This window comes from Epinephelus moara, chromosome 10 (genome assembly GCF_006386435.1).
Source record: "Epinephelus moara isolate mb chromosome 10, YSFRI_EMoa_1.0, whole genome shotgun sequence".
Taxonomy (NCBI): Eukaryota; Metazoa; Chordata; class Actinopteri; order Perciformes; family Serranidae; genus Epinephelus; species Epinephelus moara.
This window is the reverse complement of record NC_065515.1, coordinates 13,774,401-13,801,864: the sequence shown is the minus strand read 5'-3', so window position 1 is coordinate 13,801,864 and position 27,464 is coordinate 13,774,401. Positions and strand designations below refer to the sequence as shown.

At 40.4% G+C, this 27,464-nt stretch overlaps 2 protein-coding genes across 3 annotated transcripts in view; both read left to right on the top strand.

Moving 5' to 3' along the window:
• On the top strand, positions 1-8,005 carry fkbp8 (FKBP prolyl isomerase 8). Of its 2 annotated transcripts, none has more exons than XM_050053993.1 (9): positions 1-138; positions 696-964; positions 1,179-1,348; positions 1,473-1,561; positions 1,843-2,063; positions 2,441-2,613; positions 2,695-2,772; positions 6,044-6,181; positions 6,453-8,005. In XM_050053993.1, the coding sequence occupies exons 2-9, from the start codon at positions 706-708 to the stop codon at positions 6,537-6,539; spliced, it is 1,215 nt and encodes a 404-aa protein (XP_049909950.1). In that variant the 5' UTR covers positions 1-138; positions 696-705; the 3' UTR covers positions 6,540-8,005. The 2 variants fall into 2 exon arrangements, with proteins under 2 accessions (XP_049909950.1, XP_049909948.1); XM_050053991.1 differs by lacking the exon at positions 1-138 and adding an exon at positions 234-443.
• Positions 8,006-8,527: 522 nt separating this feature from the next.
• Positions 8,528-27,464, top strand: part of ell (elongation factor RNA polymerase II) — a 49,260-nt gene continuing 30,323 nt past the window's right edge. The window contains exons 1-2 of the mRNA XM_050053990.1: positions 8,528-8,952; positions 24,662-24,706. Coding sequence (XP_049909947.1) covers positions 8,818-8,952; positions 24,662-24,706 — 180 coding nt within the window. The 5' untranslated portion in view covers positions 8,528-8,817. The remainder of the gene's footprint in view (positions 8,953-24,661; positions 24,707-27,464) is intronic.

The following is a 27,464-nucleotide window of genomic DNA, read 5'->3' as shown; positions in this document are numbered from 1 at the left end:
GTTTGATGTTGTATATACAGCAACACATCCGGGTCCCACTGCTCTCGTGTTCCCCAACGGCAAACCGACTTCATCAGTGTAAACTGGAGAGGGAGATCGTCCGGGATCAAAACAACCCTCTGCAGATAGTGTTTGAAGGTAATGTGCTGTTTATTCTGATAAACGGGGTTATCAGATATGACGTACAGAATGACTCGCTCTATATGGAGTTGATGAAAGCAGTGGTTCGCTGTAAGAGGAGATAGAAACAGCCCCAGCGAGGTTACAGCTAATGCTAGTTTGCTAGTAACTTACTCGGCTAACGGCTGTTAGCAGTAGCATGCTAGCTGCTTGAGGAGATATTAGCGCCAGGATAACTTGTCAGAAACTTCTGGAAACGTGCAGCCAGCGTGGCTCCTGTTTATCAAAATATAGCGTTGCTGTTGTAGCTAAACGGTACACAGGTGAGCAGTAATTGTGACCATGTTGGATATTTGTTTATTGATAATAATAGGCGACTTAGTCTTGAATGGTTTTGGATTGTAGTCGCCTTTATTGTAGATGTTGCGTTAGCATGATAATAAGATCATAGATGTAGTCTGTAAATATTTAGCAACGGATTTATTTGGCAACGTTTGTGTTATTCCGGTTTTGGGACACTTGAGAAGCCATTAAAGTTGCTTTGTTGTTAAAGTTGTTTGTCTTCTTTCTCACAGTATTCCACTAATGGCTGAAAAAGAGGAGACACTGGACGCATCTGAAAGCTATGACAGTGCGGCACCAGCGAAGAAGACCGGACGGACCTCGTTGCTGGACAGCGGGGAGGACTTTGAGGTTTTAGATGAAGAAGACATTGACGATGAGCCCCCTCCTCTGGAGGATGCAGGTGGTGGGAAGGGGAAGAACACTGCTGAGCCTGAAAAGAAAAATGCAGACACAGATTCAGACCCTCCAGGTCAAGTGGATGAATGGCTGGATGTGTTAGGTATGTAGGAAAAGCCCCATGGAGACTAAAGGAAAATGTTACAGTAGCAATAAGTTAATATTGTTGATATGCAGGTGCTCTGATCAAATCCACACACTCTCTTCTAGTGCAACACAGAGCCTGAAGTATTGTGATCCCATTTAGCAAGGCTTCTGACTTGTGGTTTGCTCAACAGACTTGTCCTTTGGCCTATTATGACTTGGTTTGTCTCCAGGTAATGACCAGCTGAAGAAAAAAGTCCTGGAGGCAGGAGAAGGGCGAGACAGTCGGCCACAGAAAGGACAGAATGTAAAGATACATCTCAAAACATGCCTGAGGGATGGGACACTTGTAGAGGAGCAGCCTGACCTCTCCTTCACCCTAGGAGACGGAGATGTCATCCAGGTAAAAATGGACAATTTGACTCCTCAAATGGGGATTTCACGGTCTCGCAATGGGTTATGCATGCTTTCCTGTACTTACAGCAGTTAGTTTTACCTTGTATACAATGAGATTTTTCTCTTTTCAGGCTCTGGATCTCACAGTTCAGCTCATGGAAATGGGAGAGTTGGCCTTAATCGAGTCTGATGCAAAATATGCATATGGTGCCCGAGGGAGGTAGGGATGTGTTTTAGTCTAACTACTATAGGCTGTGTAAACAAAACTACAATCACACTAAAGCTGCTTTTAATTCACAAACAGATGTAAATTCTTTAATATAAACAAAACAGCGTAGCTTTACTTGCTCTAAAATCTCTACTCTTTGATGTTCTGAACCTGTCTGTGAGACATACTTTCATCGGGACATGTGCATTTGAAATTCCTTCTGTCTAATCTAGTGATTGATTTCACTTATTTCCCTAACTCTTGAACTTGACTGTGTTTCTTCATCTCTCCAGTCTTGAACCCGAGGTCCCCCCCAACGCTGAGCTGTCCCTCGAAGTGAAACTGTTGGAAGCCACTGATGCTCCAGATCTGGAGCTGCTGCCCCCCACTGAAAAGATTGCCCTGGCCAGCCATAAGAGGGAGCGAGGCAATGTTCATTATCAGCGTGGGGACTATGCTTTTGCTGTCAACTCGTACAGCATTGCCCTGCAGATAACGGAGTCTAGCTCTAAAGGTGAGATTCTTGCCAGGGAGTCAGGGCTAAGTGGGAAGGTTTTCTGTCGCTCAGCATTATTGAAGGCTCAGGGGGAATCTACCAGGTGGGGAAGCACGGCTTGAAGAGTTGATGCTTACTTTAATTATGCAGTTTTTTGAAGTTTTAGATTCACCCCCCAAGAAAGATGGGCCTTCCCCCCAGCATGTCCTAACTTGCCCACCTTAGATGGTGATCGGCAGGGAATAGATTTGATGAATGTTCGGCCATTTTGACGACGCACTGGTGGACGTTATAGTTATTTAATTAAATTGCAAGGTTCTGTTTTGTGAACTTTTTTTACTGGTTTTAAACTGTTTGCTTATGTTGTGTTTAACTGTTTGTTTTTTGTGCTGCAGTTGACATTACTCCTGAGGAGGAGAATGAGCTGATGGATGTGAGAGTGAAGTGTTTAAACAACATGGCTGCCTCTCAGCTGAAACTGGACCACTATGAAGCAGCACTTAAATCTTGTGTCTCAGCACTGGAACACCAGCCAGACAACATAAAAGCACTTTTCCGCATGGGCAAGGTACACGTCTCTCTTGTTCTTTCACTTTCTGTTTCAGTCTGTTACTGACTGTCTTAGTAATATGATGTGTTTTCACTTAAGGTACTAGCCTTGCAAGGTGAATACACAGAAGCCATTCAAACTCTGAGGAAGGCGCTGAAGTTGGAACCAAGCAACAAGGTACTTTTGGCCTCCTCATATACTACAGCTTGTAGTATAGAGAAACTGCAGTTTTTTCATATGACCAGTAGATGGCGCCATTGGGTAACACATCAGATCACATAGTTGTAGTGCAAGGTCAGGTGGACTGCTGATTCATCATTTCAGAGGATCTGTTTTCATGTTGTTGCTGTAAATAGGTCTGCCCTGCACCCCGGCCATATCTAATACCTAGCCACTGTTCCTGTTCTCCTGCTTGTACAGTTTAGTATATGCAGTTCTTTGGCTACACGAGGCCATTTGACAGAACTCCGCTCAGTGCGTGGGCTCCTTGGATTCGCTGTGAGCTGCAGCAGCATGGTACTCATGCCCAGAATCCCCCACTTGAGTCCTACACCAATCTGTCAAACAGCACATGGCCTGGCCACCACTTAAGCTTTTCATCCATCACACACAGTGTAAATATAATGTACTATTACATTTTGCAATAGTACATGTTAAGTGGGTTGCTGTTTTAATGGGCTTGTGTGTTGTTAGCAGTGTTGAAGGGTAGGGCTGGGCCATATATCAATATTGTATCGATGTCTTGATATGATGGTAGATATCATCTCAGACTTTGGATATCATAATATCATAAGTGTTGTGTTTTCCTGGTTTTAATGGCTGCATTACAGTTTAGTGGTTTAATTTTCTGAGTTTACCAGACTGTTCTAGCTGTTATATCATCCATCTTTATGCACGTAGTCATTATAGCTGCATTACTGATGACTTTTTATCAAAATCTGTAAATATTACGTGAAAGCACCATCAGTCAGCCCTACAACATTGTCGCAATATTGATATTTAGGTATTTGGTCAAAATTATTATGATATTTGATTTCCCAATATTGTCTAGCCCTAGTTTGTAATCACGTTACATTTAGCTATAACGCAGTAATTGATTAATTAAAACACTTAACTGCTCCTAAATTCTGTAATCACATTACAGATACTAAACGAATGAATGAATGAACCGTATTTATATAGCTCCTTTCATGCACAAAGTGTTTTACAATTCAGCGGCAGAGACAAACAGCAAAGAAATAAAATCATACAATTATACAGCACTTATTCAAAGAGAAAAGGGCAGAATAAACCAATTTATCAATCAATAATTCAATTAAGTAATAAAATATACACATATACAAACATATTAAGAATATTAAAACAGATAGCTGTTAGTTATAGGCTATAATAAAAAGATATGTTTTGAGTCATCGTTTAAAACTGTCCTGTTAAAGGCAGGGTGTTCCATATTTTTGGGGGGTAGTAGCTAAAAGAGTCTGAATGATACACAAGTTCTTTAGTTATCTTCATAATGCACAGATAGAGAAAATGTTTAACATGGTGACAACAGTGACACAATCTAGTGCGCCAGTGGAGGGGCTCTTCAGCCTGAGTAGTCTTACGCTGACCCCGAGGAGGAACAGGTTGTTTGACAAACAATTTTAGAGACTCCTCCTCATGAGATATAACCTCTGCTTTTGTGATAAACGTCCAATAAGCTGGACTACTCTACTGTAAAGCTATGGTTTGAGAAGCGAACAGCTTCTGAGTTTGTATTTATTCGGCCCGGTAAATGCTGTTCAGATTCCCTTTAAAAGCCTTTTCTAATGGTGTTAGGAAGGCCAGTATCTTATATTGTTTTATTTAGGCCTATTGATGTATCATATTGAGGCCATTATTATTCATACTAGGCGATATTAGGAAGGCCAACCTCTTTTATACTGTTTTATGAATTGTATCTTCTCCTATTGAGCCTTGGTTTTGTGCTGATATGTGGACATATCATTGGCAATCACGTGACACTTCATCTCAGGGGATGTTGCGGAATAATGCAAAAGTAATGTGCAGGTAAAGAATTACTTTCTACCATGAGCAAATAAATGAAGAAATGCATTATGTCATGTCAGAAATAAAAAAGATGCATGCTGCAGTTTATATGCGCATGCAGGCTTTTACATATGTGTCAATACATAGCTGTCAGCCTCCTGTATGTTTGCAGTGACGTCTCTGTGTCAACACACATTTATAAACTGGTGTGAGAATAGCTGTTTTTCATGTTAAATTGGACTCGCCTCTTAGCGCTATAATAATGAAAAGAGTCCCTAAATAACCTCATGTTCTAACAGCAAGAACAGTGGGTGTGCTTCAGTGACAATGCCAGAACGCTCCCATTATAATCAATGAGGCGGTCTTAAACCGAAGTAGGCATCACAGAGTGACAGGATGACGTTCTATCTCTCTCTCTTCTTGAGGCTTTGACCGACATGCTGTCTGCATTTTTCACACTGGTGTCAGCCATCCACGCCCTACATCGACATCAACTCAAATTGATGACAGAAGATTTATTTGTCTGTGGTTTGTTTACTTTTTGACATGACACGCAGACTTGACAGTTCCAGTTTGTACGGCCTCGGATGCTTTAAGGACAAGATGTTACGTGTTTGTTTTGCCTGTTTAGTTCTTGCCCTGGAGACAAGTTGGTGTTGTGTCATTTTTGTCATTTTGGTGGGTAGCTGATTGCACAATAGTGGTGCCAACTGCTCGAACACTGTGCTGTAAATGTATCTGCTAGTCTTAGCGTTAGATAGGAACAGACAAATCCTCAAGGGAGAGATTTGTACACACACTCACACTGACTCTCCTCTCCTCACAAACGTCTTTAAAGGCAGACTGAGCTCAAATATTACATGAAAATTGCTGTTAACTCCATGTAATGGCACTCCCATCAGTCTTCCTCAAGTGCATTTACAAAGCAAAAACATTTTTGTTGTTTCTGAAAGCACTGGTTTGCTTAGTCACTCACCAGCTTTAAGAGCAGTGAAGTGACTCAGATCTGAGACAATGTCGGAACAATAATTTTACCCATATCCTGGAATTGTGTCTGCATGTTGGCTAAATGCCAGGTTATGTTTCCGATGCAAGTCTGAGATTTCTTGTAAGACAACAAAGAGCAGCATAAATATTTCAAGTGTCTAATCCATCAATCACGATCATAGAAAAATGTTTTGAAAAGCCTGACATAATTTTTAATGCTTTCCAGCACACTTGGTGGCCACTTGTGTGTGTTGATGTAAGGGTATTGTCATCGTGACGTATTCCCATTAACAAGGAAATCAGTCTTGGGTTGTTGTACAGTAGCAGGATTTTGTTTCCTCCATGTTAGGATAGCTGGATTGGTGGAGTAAAGGGGGGTTTGGATGTTGCACCGGTGCCTGCAACACCTATTTGTCTTGTCTCCATTGTGTAGACTATCCACGCAGAGCTCTCCAAGCTGGTGAAGAAACACTCAGAGCAAAGAGGAGCGGAGCAGGCCATGTATAAGAAGATGCTAGGAAACCCCACCAGTGGCAGCAGCACACAGAAACACCGAGCCAAGTCTTCATGGGTGAGAGTCATTCCTTGAGAAAACAAATGTGTTTATGTGCTTAACATTTGGGGTTTAAACGCAGCTTTAATCTCTGCCCATCATCACATGATACTTATGCACTCTTATAAGTTCTTTTGAGGTGAAATGTATGTAATCATCAAGGGAGGCTTTGTGTGGTAATAAACAAGGAGCATCAGTTATGTATCGATATTTTAAATCAGATGTTGCGTTGATCTTTTGACTGTGTCCTGACCTCTTCTCTGCTCTTTTGTGCCTTTTATTTCCCCAGGGTCTCAGCTGGAAATGGTTATTTGGTGCCACCGCAGTCGCCATTGGCGGTGTAGCGTTATCCGTCGTCATAGCTGCTAGAAATTGAACCAAGCCTGCGATGAGCCTGACCAAGCCCCTGCAATGTGAGCCGAAACACCGAAGCACATCTGACAGTGCCTTCTGACCATTGGTCAAAGGCGGGGAGAGGGGGTGGAAATGTCAGCCGGTCAGTCGCCTCGTCACTGTCACTCGCCTTTCTCTGCTATGTTTGAGAACTACATGTGACAAATAATAAAACATCACTATTTGCATATGGGAACTGTATTTCCAACCTTGTACATGTGTAGGATTATGCATATCTGTCACGTTGCCAGACACTGTTTTTATTTGCTGCCATTGTTTTTGTCTTTGGTAGTTCACGTTGATTATTTGAGCGTTGAAATGTAAAATAATTTACTATACATTCAGATAGGAGCTATTTAAGAATATTTTTCCCACTAAGAATAGCTATTGTGATTATGGTCCTATGTTAAGCTATCGTTTTAAAGCGTCAGGTTGCGCACTTAAATTTCCTGTCAAAGATATTATGTGATTTCACTTTGTTTTTATGATCCTGCAATGTCTGCTGATGTAACGCAGCTGCTTTATTATTTAAGGTCCACATGTTTGCAAGGTATCTGGCTTCTGTGCTGCCCTCACACCCTTTCTAGAGACTCTACTCATACACTAAGTGACCAGAAAAATAGGAACACCTGTGCAATGTAACAGTTTCTGTTGTGTGTCGAGACGGTTCTGTGGTGCGTATTGAGGCTGGAGTTTGTTGTGATGTTTTACTTAAATTCCTAAAATTGTATCCACCTCATTAACATGTATAAAAAAAATCCACTACCTAATGCAATTAAATAAAACACAGTAAACTCCAGCCTCACAGAGTACCATGGAATTGATGACACAGTGGCAATAAACACATGATAACATTTGACAAAGGTGGTACATACACGACTTTGTGTTGTATTGCAGTTTAATGCCGGGGCGTTCTTTATTCTTGGTCATTTGTGTATACATACATTAAAGCAGCAGCTAGAGTAGATGTATCTGCTTTCCAACATTTGTTAAATGACAAATTCTTTGCCAAGAAAGGTGGAGTTATTACCTTTAAAACAAGGACAGAGAATGGTACATGTAGTTTCTCAGTGATGTGGCTGCGACTAATGCTGAAGTACGTTTTTTTTTATTCAATTTCAGTCAGTTATACCTCAACTTTTGATGATAAAGACCAAATGTTGAAGGATGACCCTTCAGGTACAATGTTGGGTGTGTATGTGTACATTTTTTTGCCTGTGAAGTTTCCCTTAGTTGATGTTGCTTTGGGTGTTTATCCACTGGTTTTTGCTTTTCTTACATAATAAATCTGTGGGTCCCCTTAGAGTGGACGGTACTGCAGGCCTACAGAGCCAAAAGATGCATAACCTCTGAACATTTGACAAATGAAGTGGTCGTGGAAGTTCCCAGCATTCCCTGTATTTGTTAATTTTATATTCATCACAATAAAATGTGTCTGTTGTCAAACTACAGTGTGGTTTTTGTGTCTTGTTACAGTTCCTGCCACTGTAAGCATCACTGAGAAGATGTTTTTTATTTTATTATTTACTTTTTTCAGTTGTGGACTGCTTTTATATTGTGTCCCTAATAAACTGGTGAATTCAGGGTGCTCTGTGGCATTTATGCCTTATAAAACTGGCCTTTGAGGGTTGACAAATACCAGTGCTTAACAGATACACCTTTTATTAAAATTCGTGCAGTCATCTATGAAAACTATCTTGTTTTTAGGGAACAAGATAACTTTAATATGCAGGATTTATATGTCTCCTGTTTTATTTGTTTACAGCTGGACATTCCCAAGTTTTTGGATATTCCCAAGCTGGTGTGTTTTTCTTTTCTCCCCCAGACATTGACGTTTCGCTGACGCAATCAGATGACCTATCGTTTCCCACTTCCTACGCATTACTGATGTGCAATACCCATTTTTAAATGCTGTGAACAAAGTGTTATCTTTGTCACCCATTATTAACTATAACATGATGGTAACCATAAAAATATAATAGTGTCATAAACGTAAACTAGTCACGTGCTGCCTAGGAGTTAGTTCCCTAATTTAGTAAAAGTAATAAATAGTGCTGCTGACAACTTAACAGTTTTTTATTTTGTTATATTAATTCTGCGGTGTAAATATATATCACACATGTGACTATATAGGGCTTCGTTACTGCTCAGTGACTTCATCACCAGTGACCGGTCATTGAATATTCATTGAAAAGCAACGGGAGTTCTCGGTTTACGACAGAGTGCGTCCGTGCGCGCGTGGTGGTGGGAACGGTAGCAAGATGGCGGCGCTGAAGGAGGAGCAGTGTTACGGACTGTCCTGTGGAAGAGTGAGCAACGGCAGCAATGTCTCCGTCTTTCACGTTAAACTCACTGACAGCGCGCTGAGAGCGTTTGAGGGCTACCAGAGCAGCAAGGTAAATGTCCCCTCTCGGTACCGTGACATTTTGGTGTACGTTTGAGTCTGTCCGGGGCGGCTGTGACAGACGGAGTGAGGTCAGTGCTCACTCTGTCTGCTGCTGGTGGTGCTGCTGCTGGTGGTGCTGCCTTCATGCTGCGATACACAGCCACAGCAGGCTAAGTGTCTAGTTTGGCGACTAATATGTCTCGACTGGCCGGGTTGGATGTTAGGTGGGTGTTCGGCGTGTTGTAGCTACACCCAGACCGACTGTTGAACACCGAGCTCGGTCATTTATCAAGCTCAGTGCCCGGTTCCTCCTGGAGACTGAGCCTTAGTAATTATTTCATTGTATTAGGGGTGTTTGTTGTAGTTTGTTTGAGCAACAGTTTTAACTCTTCCCTCACCAAAATATCTGTTTAAATCTCAACTGAAAACATGGAGCAACTTCTGCTGCGTGGACAGATGTTTCCAGAAAGTTTGCTGTCAAAAAAAATCTGGCAAACCTTTGCTCGCTAAAGTAGCCAGCAGCTGCCCACACATGCTGTTAACAGCAACCGCTGGGTACATAAACCCCATCTTCCTGATCACTTCATTTATTTCATCGGTTAACTTAAAGACAGCCGAGCCTTGGTTTGAGTATCTAATGACAACCTGGTGAGTAATTTGGAAAAGTACCCAGTATTTCACTCTAAAGATGGCCATCTCCTCTCCCAACCCCCTCACTGCCTCTCATTAAAGAGTCATGTTAACTTGACAGCTTTTGGAAGTGCGTCAAAGTCACTTAACAGTGGATTCAACACGTTTTCTTGTCAGGTACAGTGTTTTAAAATGTGAGGTAGGTTGGTTGGATTCAAGGTTTGGTCTCTGCTGCTGCTGCTTGTGTAGAGAGTCTGATGGCCATCTAACGTTTCAGCTTCTATAAATATTTGACAGGGAAAACCTGGCAGGCCATGAGGAAAGGGCCTTATCTCCTGCCTCAGTGGCCGTGTACAGCAGGACTGCAGCTGATAAGTCTGGACAATAAAACTGTGACGAGTAATTGGGTGACTCCTGGTTGTAGGGATAGTGATTGTTAATGTGTGGCACACAGAGGATATTAGGGCAATCCCTCAATTTAAGATACTGTAATTGGAGCTACAATACACTACATTTAAGTCTCTGTGAGCTTTTAAAGGGACTTTGCTCTTTAAAGATGTAGTCTCTTCTCATGTTTGGGGGATTTCGCACTATAGCGACATTTTTGCGAGGTTGAAGTTGTGATTTTTACGAAGATAAAGAGTCAATTTTTTGTCTGAAGATGAAGTATGTAACCATTGATATTTGTTCTACATTGCTCATGATTCAGGATGCCCTTTGACATTCCCTATGCAAAGTGGATAAAGTAGTATGCAAGGTACAATAAGCTAAACTATCTAGCAGCTTCTAGGGACAATTTCAGGCTAAATCGGATTCTTATTTTGATTTAAATGCACATTTAAATGTACAGTCACAAGGATTTGTACCATTGCCTTTCAGTCATAGTGCTTGTGATTTAGATTAAATTGTAATTTTTCATAAGGAGGCATGGTGATATACCTCTGGAGGTTTTAAAGGGACTTTGTTCTTTAGAGATGTAGTCACTTCTCACGTTTGGGGGATTTCGCATTATTGCAATATTTTTGTGATGTTGAAGTTGTGATTTTTACGAAGATAAATAGTCAATTTTTTGTCTGAAACATGAAGCATGTATCCATGGGTATTTGTACTGCATTGCACTTGCATTGCTCATGATTCAGGATTTGACATTTCCTATGCAAAGTGGATAAAGTAGTATGCAAGGTACAATGAGTTAAACTATTTGGCAGCTCCCATGTCCAATTTCAGGTTAAACTGGATTCTTATTTTAACTAAAACATTGGAATGCATGTACAGTCACAAGGATTTGTACCACTGCCTTTCATTCATAGTGCTTGTGATTCAGGTCAAGTTGTTATTTTTCACAAGGAGGCATGGTGATACACCTCTGTAAGTTTTTAAGGCGACTTTGCTCCTTCACATTTGGGGGATTTCACATTATTGCAAAATTTTTTCGATGTTGAAGTTGTGATTTTTACTAAAGAATCATCAGATAGAGAGTCAGTTTTTTGTCTGAAACATGAAGCACATAGTCATGGATATTTGTGCTGCATTGCACTTGCATTGCTCATGATTCAGGATTTGACATTCCCTATGCAAAGTGGATAAAGTAGTATGCAAGGTACAATAAGTTAAACTATCTAGCAGCTTCCAGGGCCAATTTCAGGCTAATTTGGGTTCTTATTTTGATTGAAATGCATGTACAGTCACAAGGATTTGTACCACTGCCTTTCATTCATAGTGCTTGTGATTCAGATTAAGTTGTTATATTTCATAAGGAGGCATGGTGATACACGTGATTGTCTTAAGTATCTTGGGCTCTATGGAGTTGGCATTGGCAGGATTTACCTTTAGGGGTACAATGCTTGTTAAAGGCACAACTTCATATACAAAAATACGTTCGTAATACACGTTTTAAGAATTGATTAGCTCATCATAGACAGGAATTCTGTCTGCTGGGCTTCTTATTGCTGCAGCTGGCTTATGCATGGATGATGAAAGAGGCAAGCTGGAATCATGTTAAACACTTAAGATGCACCTTTATTGACAGTTTCTTCTTGTACAGACTTGCAGACGTGCTACCCACAGTAGCTGTATTGCTCACTGTTTGCTTACTCTGTATCACCTTTTTACCTGTCACTTGAGTTAAAACCCTCACTCACAGTTTGACCAGAACTAGGCTATTGAGTACATGGTACAGCTGCTGGTGCTTGGTTTGTGGCGAAGGCTCAGAGCAGTGGCATGTTCAGATCTTTATTTGGGGGGGAGGGGTTGTCCCTGTGGTCATCAGTTTGGGTCATTGAAGCAGCCATGTTAGTGATATATGAAACTGCAGTGTCCTTTTCTTTTGAATCAGACACATATGACGACCACACAGGCATGTTAGCACTGTTCGCATGACTCTTGACAGCTTTGGTTGCGGCTCAGTAATTTCACACAATCACAGATGAAGAGCATGCATGAAACCTCCCACCTGACACACAGTAATCATGCACAGGCATGCAGGTGTGTGCCGCACGTGTGTGTATATAATATGTTACTATACAAACAGGAGCCTCTTCTGTCAGCCACACAGACGACTGCTCATATATATGAAGCCTCCCGACTAACACAAACCACATGTGCACAAACTCAGATTGAGAAACGATATCATCTTACATTTGCATAGAAAAAATGTGGTCAGATGTTTATCAGGTTTGTTACAGGATTAACAATAACAGATCAAGCTTTGCGCTTCTTAGTTGCATGTGCTAATGTTATTAAAAAATATCTGCCCTAAGCTGAATGAAAAGGAACAAACAAGCTCAGTGTGAAAATGTTGTTACCTTCAAGTTCAGGCAAACTAAGATCAGCAACTCCTGTGCTTTGGTGAAGTGAGTTGGCTTGCTGTAGTAGTTGAAATGTCATTTATTAATAAATAAAATTAAAGGGCTGATTTGTATTACACACGACACCACCCCAAACTTGAGCTCATATTGCTTTTTAGCGCAGCGTCCGGTATCATTTAGGGGAGGGGAGCCGAGTCCCTCCGGCTTCCTCATAATTCAAACACTGGCTGGCACCCAACAGCAGGGGTGAGCTGGGAACTCGGTAAAGGAAGAGGAAGAGAGCCACAGAGTGACACACGCCTTTCAATGTAAAAGTTGTGGCTAGGCTAAGGATGTAATAAAGCGAAGCTGGTGAAGTTTACGACACCAATTTTGCTATTGTTTGACTGGAAAATGTGTGAATTCTGGCAGGCACCTGCTTTTAAGGAAGCTCAAATCAAGACTGTTCCAGGCATAATCACTTTGATTACTATAGACCCGAACAGCTACCAACACATGTATAATTCTCTTATTGTAAAGCCATTTTATTCCTCTAGATTGTAGGACAACAAGACACCAAGCATACAAAAGCTGAATGGTGGTCCAGTTGCAAAGCTAATTCTGTTAGGCCTTCCAATAGTTAGTCTTACTGTCCTGTGTGTGAGCATTTCTTATTGTGCTGAAAGTACAACAGCAGTCATCGAGCAGCAATCCAGTGTATTAACTGCTTCCTGTGTGAGACGTGACTGTCAGCTGGTTCCTCTGTTGGTGCGTGTGAGGACAGACAGTGAACTAGAAGTCCTGCCACTGGACTGGTAGCACGGAGGCTTTACTGGCTGTGACATAAGCAAGGAAATGAGTAGGCTACTTGAGCGTCATCAAGCTGAAGGTTATGGAGAGTACAGATAAAAGTTTATAATTATGTCTGTGGATGACTGTTGTTCCAGCACAGGACTGGAAAACAGTGTTTAAACAGTTTGATTCAGGAGTACTCACTAGTGTTCATTTCCTTTTTATTGCGAAAGATGCGGCTGTTTCTAAATTCTCACAATAGAAAGCCCACAAACATATAAGTATAAGAATTTAAATGTATATGCTTTTATTAAGCTTGTTTTAAGATATAAAAGGAACATTCATAGGCAGTTCAGGAGAGTGAGGATAACTCATGTCCTGGCACTGCAGTATTACTGGTGACAGATGACTCATTTGAATGTTAAAACCTTTTGTCACATCTTTTGTCTTGTGCTGAGGTAATGGGTCACTGATAAACTGGAAGAATGAACTGTACATTCATCAGGATATGCATCACAGTAGTGGCACCCATGTTGTGGTTGACAGTCTATTCTGTCTTGCATTTATATTCTAATGCTGCATTCATGATGTGTCCTTCCTTCGGGTACTTTTTAACAGTAAGCTGCTAAAATAAGACCTGATGCTTTGGCGACGAACGAGATACCTGCTGTGGTGGGTAGACCAGGTTAACAAGGCATGCCTGTCACATTTCGGCAGGCCAATGCCAAGATGTAGAATTTTTGAGTTGCTCAAAAGTGTTCTCAGAAAACTGATTTATGTTTATGTGAATAGGTCGTCTGGCTTTCAGCTGAATGTCTCCGTGGGTGATATTCTTAGTGTTGATGGATTAGCTTTGCACATTGTCATCACAGAAAGGGGGACTGATTACGTTATAAGTGGATGCTCTGATTCAGTCAGCTTGCACTTTGGTTTCTTCGCCAGGTAGTCACCTTTGATTACTGGAATTCAGTGTTTTCATGAGTGAAACAATGACAGTCTCTCCATAATCAATTGTCTGAAACCCCTTCAGATTTTGAATTACAGTTTATTTTTAAAAAAGGAAGTCGGATGCAAGAGGTTCTGTGCAGATTAAGATCAATCCTCAGTGAAGTACTTGTGTTGACAGGCTATAGGCTTCACTATAGAGGTCAGTTTACACTAAGTCAGTTTTGTTCTTGCGCTTGGCTGCAGTCTGCCTCCTGTCTCGACCCCTATGGGAATGGTATGGGAAGTAATGGAGACTGGGTGGGGATTTTGTTGCTTGACGCTGGTCAGCCTGTGCCAGTGCTATGGTTATTTAAGGAATGCTGACTCCCCAGTTTCAGCAGATCACGGGACGCTGCAAGAGGTGACCATAACCACTAAGGCCAAATATGACTCTAAATGTCATGGTGTTTTGTTGGTCCTGCGGCCGGGCTGCCACAAGTGACCGTGTCAACCTGGTGTCACTGCACAAAGAGCAGACTCCCTGACCTGCCATGTCTTATTCACTTTATCAGTCGGTGCAGTGTCTGGTCTTTGCGACACAAACAAGCATTGTGCCTGTGGGTTTTGACGAATATTGGAGCACCATAATGCTTTGATAAGCCAGAGGTTCAAGTTTATGCAGCTAGTTTTCATCACTTTGAGGATGTTATATCACTCAGTAGGGGAGTAATAAGAATGATTCAATGCCCAGACTTTATGTCTGAAAGGTTGCTGCATTTATTCAGAAAACCTGAATTAGGCCAAACCTTGAAGGAATCTCTGCCAAGTCAATGCAGGCTTCTCCGTATTTGAAAAGACTGATTATGAAAGGAGATTCCTCTTTTTATTTTCTAATAATGCAATCTCTGCTGATGTGCCTCTCTCCCTCTGACTCAAAGTGTTTATCTCTGTCAGTGTTGTCAGACACTCATTGTTACATGGTTGTCGCAATCAGGAAACAAAATTTCCCTTGTCCGGACTCAAGACAACACACCATACACGTAAAATGACAGATATATATAGTCATCTGTAGTTACATAATTTAGTAGGCACGCTTGATAGAAGCAGGGTAAGCTGTATAAAAAAATAAATAAAAAAAATCAAATTCCTGCAGCTATGAAATATTCAGGTAGCAGTACCAAGGTAATGAGCCAGAGATACCATTGACTCGCTGTGGGAGTCTCCCTAATTGCCCGTCTTCACCTGAAGCCAGTGCTAACACCAGTAATGAAAATGCTCGGCTTTTATGCAGCTCTTTGCCATGAAAATCGATGTACTCAGAGCAATTTTAGAGGCAAGGCATTTTTAATCAACACTGGCCTATTGAAAAGATGATTCTGACTTGATAGATTTTCATTTTGCAATATCAGAAAATGAGACTCCAAAAGAGATGTTTTCACGGCCATTAAAATGTGAAGCAGGCTTTTCAGTGTAGGCTTTGGTTATTGCACATACCTTAATTGATTTATACTAAAACATTTACTTCTTGTAATCATTGGGAGAGGTACAGAAAATATAAAATGGCACTTTTTTGTAGCACAGCATATTCCATCAAAGCAGAATATAACTCCAGTCATGTTACTTGCGGTTTAAGACTTATCTTCGGTCCTGTTCGGTCACTGATTCTGAACTGATCATATTGGCCTCAAAAGGCAAGATACTGTCTTCTATCCGCTTTCTTCCCGTTAGATGGTTATCTGTTGGATTTGTAAACTAAGCTGTCACAGCTGCAGTAAGGTTGTAAGCTTAAATCCAAGTACCAAATGGTGACGAAGCTTCTAAGTGTCTGTCTTTACTGCAGTTAGAGGCCTGCCTTAATTTCAGATACTTTCATTTAAGCCAGTAAATAGATTTTTGTAAAGTTAGATATAATAGGAAATTTCAGTTTTGCAATTAGTGGCACTTTTAGCCTCATCAGGATAGATCTAACTGCCCCAATGAATTTAAGATTGTAAGCATTTACACCCAATTTAAGATCCTTTTAAAGGTTCTGTATGTGACATTAGCGCCAAAGCACTATTTGCTATATAAAGATGTAATGGAGTAATGGCATCCTGAGCAGAGAATTAAATCGCACTCCCTCTGAAGGTGTTGTAATTCCAGCTTCTCTGTGGTTTGTTTGGTAAGCTGGTCTGGCTGCACATGCATCTCGGTGCATGTGTGTCCACCGGTTAGCTCAACGCCGCTACACTGATATCGGGACACCGGCACTGCGGAAGCATAGTGCCCACCCTCTGGTCCCCCCTGTTGAACACTGTTAGTTCTGTCAGCACTGTTGTCATTGATAGAGCTGTTTGTGGAGTTAGCACCATTAGCTTTTAGCCACCAGCTAGTAGAGTTGGGCACCAGACTCCAGTTTCGAAATGAGCGGTACGTACCGGATGGAATCGTGATGCAGATTTTGGTGCCTCATTTTGTTGCCAGATTGAAAGAGTATGAAGTTAAACATGGCAGAGCAGTGTTCGTACAGTTGAGGCTATTTGTTAATGAATAAATGCTACAACTCCTCAAGACCCAAGGCAAGCTCCCCTGTTTTGCTTGCTATCTGGTGATTAAAGTGAAGGAGGTTAGCCCCGAAGTTAGCCTCACATTGGGAACAGCCATTTTTCATTGTAGTGACAATCTCGGCTGCTCCATAAGCAGATAATGGAGACTGGCTGCTAAGTCTCTCCTGAGTTACGGAAACAATAACTGATCCCAACTCAAAATGTATTTTGCTGTTGTTATTATTACTGTAACTATTACTCAGTGTTAAATTATTGTTGATGGGTTATGTTTTATTTATGTGAATGTGTTATGTGAATTTGTTAATAGTGTTTTGCATCAATTCATGTTTAGATATCTAAGTATACTTAAAACTTTAAAAAGGTAATATGTTGTTAAACTCCAAGTACAAATTTGCCTTTGCAGTTAAAAAGAAATTTCACATCGTTGATCATCATTTTTTGCTTTATTATTTAGAAAGTATTGCTTCGGGCACCAATTAGGCACTAGTACTATCTTAAAAATAGCATTTTGGCACCAGTATCAGAAAAAAACACAAACAATACCCAACCCAACCCTACTGGCTAGACCACCAGACAACTCATACTCACTAAATTTTGCGTTGAGCCCCTTTAAGACTAGTGAAATTCCTGTTTTTCCTGCCTTTTTGTCTTACACTTTTTAATTGCCCTTTTTTCGAGTCTGCTCTGGCTATTTGCTGAGTCATCACTTTCACATCACTTTTGTCGAGGCTCCAGATTACTAGAAGAAGACAGCAGTTTCAAGAACTTCGTGTAAGATCTAAAATTAGTTTGTTTTTCTAAGTTGACAGAAAATAGTGATGCTCACTTCAGTTTTCCACTAAATGTCTCTTTTGTGATAAGACTGGTATACATGACGCAATACCTAACCTTTGTGCTTTTTATTGTGTTGGAGCTAGTGGTAAAGAGAAGTTCAGTAATGATGCATCCAGTTGAAAGCATAATGGGATGTTCACTGTAAACTCGGCTCTGCTAGGGTGGATCCATTTGAAAACAAAGGTCTCATGCTGCAGCTCGGACAAAGCTGTTGCAAAACAATGACTTAAACCATGAAGACTTGCTCAGGTGTAGCACAAAGGTGAGCAAGCAAAAGTTTTCCGACACCTCCCAGTTCTTAGTGTGGTTACTCATGTTGAAAGATCGCGACACACAGCTGTTGTCAGTCTGTGTGCATGTTTATGTTGTGACACCGCAATGCAAGCATATGCTGCGATTTAATCATTGGTCTCAGTGCAACAGCAGTTTTGCATTAAATTATATTTCTGTTGATATTTTATCATGGACATAAAACTTCTTAGAAAATAAGAATGCCTGAAAACATTTTCAAATGTGAAGTTCAGACAGTGTGGTGTGTGTGTTCAGTGAGACGTGGTGCACACCATATGAAATTTGCGCTCCCATTTCAAGCATCAGATCAAAGGTAGCTCAGCATTCATGAGTTGAAGAACACTAAAAGCTTCAAAGGGTTTTTTTGGTAGCAGTGAAGAGCCAGTTACAGTAAATACACCAACAAGTAGGTCCAATTACACAAGCGTTTTGCTTCAAACACTCATCTGACACTCTTCTGTCTAAGACACTTTAAAGGAGCAGACTAGTACACCACGTTTTTTACACACAGGACACACTCGGCATGATGCATGCACATTGCATATTGAGAGTAGGGACACCCAGTTCCATTTCAGCCTTGTGCAGTGCATGGCACAAAGTGCTCTTTCCACCTCCTGAAATCCTAGACAGGTGGAACATCTCTTCAGTGTGACAGTGATGCAACTAAACACCTGACAATTTGGGTGCCACGGCCTTACCCATGGGGATTTAAACGTGGCTATTCCTGTGTGCATCTACTACAAAACAAAGAAATCCTTTGGCAGTGCAACCTGAGAGACACAGTTGAGGGTTACACTTGTGTGTGTGTGTGTGAGGATATGATTTGTGTTAACCTGGTCTATTTAAGTTTTTATAAGGAGGTTGGTAATTTTCCACGAATTAATCCCAGTTTTTTGTATAAAACAACTCCTTGCTTGTATATTTTGCATTTAAAAAGTGAATTAAACCCTGCTAACACAAATACACCTGTGATATATATTTTTAATGAACCAGTTTAGAGCCTTGGGCTTGTTTTCAGCAAGGTTTCAGGGAGATTATGGCGTAGCTGGCACATTATATACCTAATAAAACTTGATACACTTGAAAAATTGAGCAAGTTTTGACACTAAAATATCAACATCTGTTGACCAGGGAGGTTTACAAGCTCATTCCAGTCTTTATTTGCTTATTCTTAGTTCTCTTGGAAAACTTTTTACAAAACAATCTGAACACATTAAAGACTATTTGTCCAAAAAATAGATTAAACTGTCTGCTGGGGAAGATTGTGTAATACAATCAAAAGCTCCAGAGCTGCTAATAAGTGGACCTTGTGGTGAGATTGCTTTGCCGGTTACTGTTTCCAAGGTCAAGAGTGAACTCTATTTCTAAAGTTTAAAAACCTGATTTAAATCCTTTTTTCCTACAAAAAGGAGCTGTGGAGTCTCAGATCCTGACTGCATTAATATTGAAATGTTATATTCTTTGTGGTGGTTATTTAAGTGGCTGATGTTCAGCCATGAAGGGCACACACTGATTAAAAGGATATTTTCCTTGTAAAATTGTGACCACTAGTAAGTCGAAGATTCTGTTGCAGCAGTTAAAATGTGAAAGAGAGGCACACATAAGAATTGAGGTCCACGTGTAATTTCTAATCAACATTTGCTTTGCTAATTTTGCGAGAAGTTGTAGTAGGAAACAGACTTGAACAACACTGTCATCAGTTCAGTTTTATCACGGGCTGCTTGGCTGCAAGTCCATGCCATGTCCAGCTGATCCCCCATTCTGTTGCTGGTTGGCAGCGTGTGGGAACATCCACGGCCTTGTCATCGGTCCATGGTCAGGACCCGTACTCTGTCCCTAAGGTTAGCTCTGTGGAACATTCTGGGCTCAGGTCCCAGAGAATAGTGACATGTCAGCAGCCCATTCAAATGAACAGGCTGAGGGTAGCACTATGTTAGCAGTGCTGGGATGGGGGAGGGGGAGGGCCGAGGGTGGGAGTGCTAAAACTGGTGCTGTGTTAAACATTGCAGGGGTAGACCAGGGGAGTGTGGCTCCATGAAAGGCCTGGTGTTCCTGGATAGGCTCTGTGCTCAGAGCTCAGGACAAAGTGAAACTATATTATACTGTTGGTAAGATAAATGAGACACTGGCAGTCTTTTTTTGTACGAGTCTAATTTTATTTGTTTCGGCCAAAGAAGGGTTATGCAGGGTGAACTGCTGCTCCATAGTTCACTGTCTCTTCGGTCTCTGCTATCATGCACAACATGGCAGTCAGTAATGTCTTTGTATAATAACAAGACTAACAGTCTTTAGCCACACTAGCAGCTGTGAGAGTCTGTAATCATGCAGTGGTGCTTTTAGCTAAATAAATGCTGTCTTAAAAAGCAAGGCAATATGTCCACAATGAAAATGCTAACATGCAGGTATAAAGTCCACCATGCTCGCATAGTTCAGAGTGTTGGCATGCTAACGTTTGCTAATCAGCCCTTAACACAAAGGATAGCTGGTGCTTTTGGGAATTTCATCAGTTTTGCATGTACTTATGGTAAAACTTAAATTAAAAGCCTAGTTCCAGTTAAACGTCCAGTCCCTTTTTTACTAGCCCGGTGTGAGTATACATTTTGACAAATAAACGCCTGTCTCAGTTGGAAGCCTGGTCTGGTTACCAAGCAGTTCATTTTTACTAGAAGTTCTTCGGATGTATAAAACTGGGTTGTTGGCTACCTCAAATTATGTGTCCATTCCTCGATTACCCTGTAAGTTATTCATATTCCTTTAGTCTGCAAGGGTCCTCAGATCAAAAGAATCAAAAGGGCTTTTCATAAAAATTAATCCAAGTTGTGAGTATTGTTTTAACAAGATAAAGTGTTGTGTCAGTGTGCTGGGTGCCCTAATCCTCAAGTGCTGTAACTCTTTCTCTCATGTGCTATCTGTCAGTGCGAGATCAAATGAATGATTCATATTTGAAATAAAATCTGAAGCCAGCATTTATTCATGTAATATTCACACTGCTTTAAATGAACAACATGATTGTATTTCCCGTCTTTGCTGAGCAAAAGTTTTGTGTGAAAGGAATTAAAGGCCTGTCCCAAATATAGACCCATTGAGTTCAGCGATTTAAGCAAATAATAGCCTGGGCTATTAATTGAAGTTTTGCGGTAGTTTAAAAGTGTTTTAACGAACAGGTTTTGATCTAATGATGGCACAAAGGGTAAAGTTAAAGGCTTCCTCAAGTGATTACAGTTAACCCTGAGGGGGACCCAAATGTCTGTACCAAAGGTCATGGTAATCCATTCTATAGGCCGAATCACCATGACGTTGATCTGTCACTTCCTGTTAGACAACTGGCAAAGGATTTGAATTGCGGAGATATGTGGAATCAGCAAACTTGTTTATTTCTGATGTTATTTTCAGCCATAACTATAACTGATTAATGTAGTTAAACATGGTGGTACGATCTATCTTGACACTTTGCTAGCTTTTTTAATAAACCAAATCTACTGGCATCGAAGGCTACAGTATTTTAGCCACCTAAAAAAATGAATATCATTTTAAGTGTTCACTATATTTGGAACATTTTCACTGCTAGCTGAACGAGGTAGCACCAGCAACCCCCATGTTCTAAAATTACTGTATTTGTCAGTGGAGTTTGGCGGCATTGAGATAACAGCTTCAGTTTCCTGTTGGAAAGGGCTGTGTGACAGCAAGGTAAGCCAATGCAAATATCCTAAATATAACGCACACTTAATCTGATATTGATTTTTAGGTGACTAAAAACAAATTGGGCCAGTGTCTGCTCAGCATTGTTTCATTTCATGTACACGGTGTTGGGGGTTTCCACCCTGAAAGTACTGTCAACAAACATTGTAACTGGGTCTATAGTTGTGGTTGACACACTTCACAAGTGCCAACTTCATGATGGTACAAGAAGAGAAGCCAGGGGTTCCCCAAAGATGGTTGCCTTCATCCTCTCGGTACCATTAATGTCTGTAAAATGTCATAGCAAGCCGTCCAAGAGTACATTGGTTTTGGCCAAGACAATGTCATAGTAGTTGCACCAGCAACAGCAGCAGCGGTAGTAGTAGTAGCACTAATTTAAACTTTTCACTAGTCGCAGGTGTAAGTGAAGTGGAGTTGATGGTAAGTGGTGAGTGAGTGATTGAAGGGAGGGGTGGATGTGTGAAAAGGTATTAACCATGCTATTACGTCAGATTGTGTTAGTCATGTCTCAGACTTCAACATTTCCAGTGAAGCTGTTAGGCCATAAATGTTAGTAAATCTTGCATCAGACTTTGTGACAGCCTCACACAACTTTCGCATGAACAAAATTCCTTTGCGCAAATTTTTAAGTTTTAAGTTTGTCACTGAACAGTGGTAGCTAAAAGGTGTGGTGCATCTGCATGACCTCAGACGTCAAGGATGCCTTTTGAAGGAAATATTGTCTGTATTAAAGAGTATTCACTGCTCTTTAATGTGGACCACATGGCTTTTGTTGGTTGGGTTTATATGACGCCAAATGGTAATTTGAAGTGAAAAAGTAAAAGTTTTGATCTAAGCGAAGCAGCATGGAGGACAGAAGCCCACTAGTCTTGGTATGCATGCTTCATATCTCTGGGTCAGGATCAGACAGAAGTACAAAGCACGTTGTGTCTTTAAGAGCTTGACCTCCCTTGAACTTCTTTCTCTCTCGCTTGATCACATTTGATCTGCTAAAGCAACACCAAGGAAGAAAAGCCAAAGTAACTTCCTCTATTTGATGTTCATGTTTACTTCCTACAGTCATCCATACTTCACAGTTTGTCTCGTTGTGGTAGCATTTCTCAATAAAATGTCTCTGAAAACAAATTATTTTCAGCACCACAAGTCTTGACATCCTGAAAACAGCTGATGTTGAAAACACTTTTGAATACAGTTTTGGTTGACTTTGCAAAGACAGATTGTTTTGGCTTGGCATTTTCTGTGTCGTAGCTTGGCAACAACTATAACTTTTTGTTTTTAAAAAAAGTCCTGCTTGTGTCACTCAGCTTTCTGTAGAATCCGTCTTAGGGGAATCAAAGAGCTTCTGTTCTTCATTTACTTTCTTTGAAACTGAGAAACTGAAACCAGACATGCAGTTATAAGAAATCAAATGATAAACCCATAGTGTAGGGTAACCCCCAGGACAGTCTAACTGATACTGAAACATCTCAATACAACTGGAAGCAAAGTGGAAAACCTATGTATGCCTTCCTCTTTTTGTGTTTATCTGAATCTGACATTACATACAGGAGGGCATTACTCTGCCTATTGTAATTTATGATCTGAAATAGGATATCTTACCTTTTCAAATTTACTATCCATAAAATAAAAACTGTTAATCATGTTTTTATTGTTTTACAACTTTCAGTCACATGTTGGCAATATTCATAGTTCAACTGGAGGAAGCCTCACCTCATTTTTAATTTGATTTAAGCATTTGTCAGAGATGTAAGAAATGTTTATTACTTATAAATGATGTACTCTTGAATATGAAGTTACCACTGAACCAGAACTTGCCTTGGATTTTAATATAATAGCAAATAGTTGTTGGATAAAGCTTGTAGAACTAGAGAGCACACAGTACTAAAATGAGAGAGTATTTTCTGTCTTTGTGACGTACACTGAGCTAATGCAACGTTTAAATTTTAATATCATAGCTTTGAATAGAAAATGTTATTAAAATCGCGGTTCCTCTGGGGTTAACGTCTCCTTAAGGAGAGGTTATAATGTAAATCTCTCTCAGTCAGCCTATGGTAAACTGGTTTTATGTAGGAACTGGATGCATAGTTTAAGTACTTACCTTGTCTGCCTGCTTGCACCTGGAAAAAAAATGAATTAATGGCAGATTCACAAGGTTTCCACAAGCATGAAAAACCTGAAAAAGTCAAGCAATGTCGATGCCTGGTGTTTTGTTTACCATCACATACTTTTTTTCATTCTCCCCCATGTTCCATCTCTCCAAATGTCAGGTAGTTGGAATTATGTTTAAACAGAGTATGTTTGAATGATGCCGGACACGTGGGTCAAGAAAAATATTGTTGTGACAGTGTGATTTAACATGTAGGGTCATGAATCTCGAAGTTTCCATACCTATGCCCAGTTAAAACTTTCAAATTGTACTGCATATTTGAAATTGAGCAATTGACATGGGCAGCCCAGGGCTTTCAATTGTCACTTGGAGTGCCAGTGCGAACTTTGATTTAATTTTACTTGCTCTGAAAGTAGAGCATGGTAGTTCGCAGCAGGGGTGTGCTGTATCATCTCGCTCACGATAATACCGGTATAATTTTTAATATGACATGAAAAAGTGTCGACATATTGACATCATACTTGACCCACGGCAACCACAAACATAGCTGAAAGCCAAATTATTACAGACTCCGCGGTGGTTCTAAAAAGACGAGCAGCTTCAGTAGTGTGGAATAAACTGTGGCGTCCTGAATGTTTTATGAACAGCCCCGGACTTCTCAGACTCTTTTAGCAAGTAACTGCTCAGAGAGAACTCGTTCAGCGACTCCTCTGGCAGCAGCACAGCATCCCTCCCTCTCCTCTCTCTTACTGTGTGCACATGGTAGTCTGTTTCGTCAAGGCATTTTGTCATAAACCTTTGGTAATGTAAACCTACGTGCCACTCACGGCTCGACAAAACACTACATATGTGATTGTGCAGTAGTTATGGTAGCATAACAGCCAGTCACAGGTAACAGCGTGATGATAAGAGGAGAACTGGCAGAGCATAAAGGTCCAGGTGGAAAAAGAACATCTCAATCATTTAGGATTTTGCTAAAACAAGGAAATCACCTGCAAGTGGTTCATTACTGGAATCTGATACTATCTTGTCTGGAAATGAATGTCTGAATGAGATTTTATGTGTTGTGAAAATCATTAAACAAATCTGTTTTTGTTTGTTTTACAGGTCCTGTCGTCAAGACCATTGATCAGATTTAATGGAAATCAAGGGGTAAGAACATGATTCTCTCTCTATGTCTCTAATTTACTGTCTCCTTCAATCCAGTACATTCACTGTTTTGTTTTTATTTGCAGAAATAATGAAAATAATAGAAAATGATTTTTTTGTTTCATAGGCCATTATTACAGATGGTCAGATGAATCACCACAGTTAGCTGCTAACACGTATTTCAAAATTCTGGCATCAGAGCAAGAAAATAATTTACATTCACCATGGTTTGCAACACAGAGAGAGAGCAGAGAGCAGTTTAAAACTCAAAAACTGACACACTTTTTTATTTCAAAGAAGTCATGATTATGCCTGCACGGGTGTCAGCTGCAAGCTAGCTATTTTTCTTCCCCCAGCATGACACTTCAGTGCCATGTCTTTAAGTGTCGGCCTCAGAGAGCAGCAAGAAAGATGCTGGCAAAGCTTCTTCGAATTTAATGATGTACTTTTTGCCATATGTGTCATGTGCTGTGTCAACATCGCTTGATCTTAATACACCCCTGTCACTGAGACCTGATCAGGCAAATGTTTGCCTGCCTCTGTTGCTTCTGGCCACAAGTATTTTGTTTTGGTTCCTCAATGCGCGAAACGTCTACTGGGTTCTTTCACATCTCTTGCATGGCTTTAAAATGTCACCTTGTCTACTTTGTTCATCATATGTTAAGCAGGTTTTCCTGCGGTTAAAAAATCCTGCTTGTGCTAATTTTGATAGAAAAAATTATATTGTTTTGTCATTATATCTTTTCTTACCAACCATGTGGATCTCAGATGTAGTGTAGAAAGATAAAGGAAGGTTCATGTTTGTTTGTATTCTTTGTAAAATCTTAGGGTGTTTTTTGGCAGTAGACTCGGTTTCCGTCCATAGTAGGAACTTTGGCCGATGATGAATCTTGATCCTTATGCTTTAGTCTCTCGGAGACCTCACTAGGATCCTGTAGAGTGATTTGAGGGACTTAGGCTTTTCAAATTATCTCTTTGAAATTGAATCAGACCAAAGGCTGTTCTCAGTTGCTGATAAATTGTAATTGCCACCCCCGTTTTACTATCACCAATATTAACAGCACTAGTAATAAAACAACCTGCAACAAAGCAGACTGAAAGCTTTGGGTGTTGGTAGCTGCTAATTTTACCACCGCAGCAAAGCTAATGTTACCGCCGCCTGCCACTGCCTGCCTTGCCTCTTTGCTGCAATAGAGTGAAGTCAATAATGCACAAGGTATGCCAAGTGCAGGAACAAAACAAGAAGCAGTGCAATAGATTGTGGATTGTTTTTATGTCCCATTATGCAAGAAACTGTGCCTTCTCTCTGCAGCTGGTACCTGTTTGTTTATGATAATGACAAAACTCACACTAGGGTGCCAGTACTCTCTATATGAGCAATTAACTGTCCCCATGTAGACAATAAACATCCTCGCACTCACAAGCTTTCTCTGCACAAGCAACTGTTTCCTGTACGAGCAAAAGGCAGAGTTTGCATGTGTGAGCCTGCCCAATCTGACATGCACAGACAGTCTATGTGCACGTCTGTGCTGGGATCCAAGGGGCTGGTACATTTGGTGATTTGCCTTGTATCCAAGTGTTTTATTGGCTGTCAGTCTTTGTCCAAAATGTTGTCCCAATAGGCTGTTTGTGGGTATCACTGTCAACATTGTCCCAGTGCTTCCAATAGAGGGATTCATCTCTATCCTGTGTCTTTATGTCTGAATCCTTCCTACAGATTCACTTTAAACCCTACTCCCTGGTCTGCACCTTGTGCCCTTATCTTGTATGAAGGGTTTAACTCAAGGTTATTATAGGTCATTATACGTGATATAAAATGATTTGCACCGTATTGAGTAATGCAGGTTGAATGTGGGTCCTTGGTGTAGACATGTGATTAATTATTAACTAACTGCTGCCTGCTACACTCGTCAGCATCTGAACTTCTGCAAATTTCTGCATTTGCTAAGGAGGATCATTGTGTTGTCCACCCTAATGTGCTTTCTTGTGGAGCTTCAGAGTTGCCACGTCCCCAGATCTCAGCGATGACATTGGGGAAAATGTAATTACTCACCAGGAACATGATGACCAAAACTATGAGAAGACAGAAGTCATCCAAAAACATGTTCTTTTATAAGAATGACTGAACATTGATGATTTCTAGAGATGCACCGATTGCAAAATTCTGGGCCATTACAGAAATCAGTGTTCAAAAAAACAATTCGGTCGATAACTGATACTGGTTTTTATTTATTTTGTTTTTGTGGTTATTTATTCCCCTTTATGTGCCAGGGAAACAAATAAGTCTTCATAATAAAAGAAATAACTGAACGGATTTAAAGTCATTCAGTGTTTCATTACACTATCTCTGAATGATCACAAATTCAATCATACAAATTTTTGAAACAGTCTTTAATAGAACTTGCTTTCATGTGGAAAAACATTTAAAAAATAATGGTTTTAAAAGGCTTTTTACTATATATATATATATATATATATATATATATATATAAAATCATAATTCATCAACAAATTTCTCCCTCAAACAGCTGTTTACCTAACTTTTCAAGATTACATTTGAGCACATCATGATGACATTATAATTTACCTTCGCCTAATACTCATTTTTCTTACTTTTTTGCTTTATTAACTGTACAACTCCTCCCTCTGAGTGGCCCTGAGACTTTTTCACACACTGCAATAATCTAATTTAACTTGTGCAATAACCCCATTCACCCTGACTGTATATATTCTGTTTGTGTAAATAATCTTGTTCAGTTTA

Bases quoted from the DNA above. Each gene is read 5' to 3' on its own strand.
- fkbp8 (XM_050053993.1), top strand. From the start codon at position 706: ATGGCTGAAAAAGAGGAGACACTGGACGCATCTGAAAGCTATGACAGT. The intron at 965-1,178 runs GTATGTAGGAAA...GTTTGTCTCCAG, and splicing joins TGAATGGCTGGATGTGTTAG to GTAATGACCAGCTGAAGAAA. The intron at 1,349-1,472 runs GTAAAAATGGAC...TTCTCTTTTCAG, and splicing joins GAGACGGAGATGTCATCCAG to GCTCTGGATCTCACAGTTCA.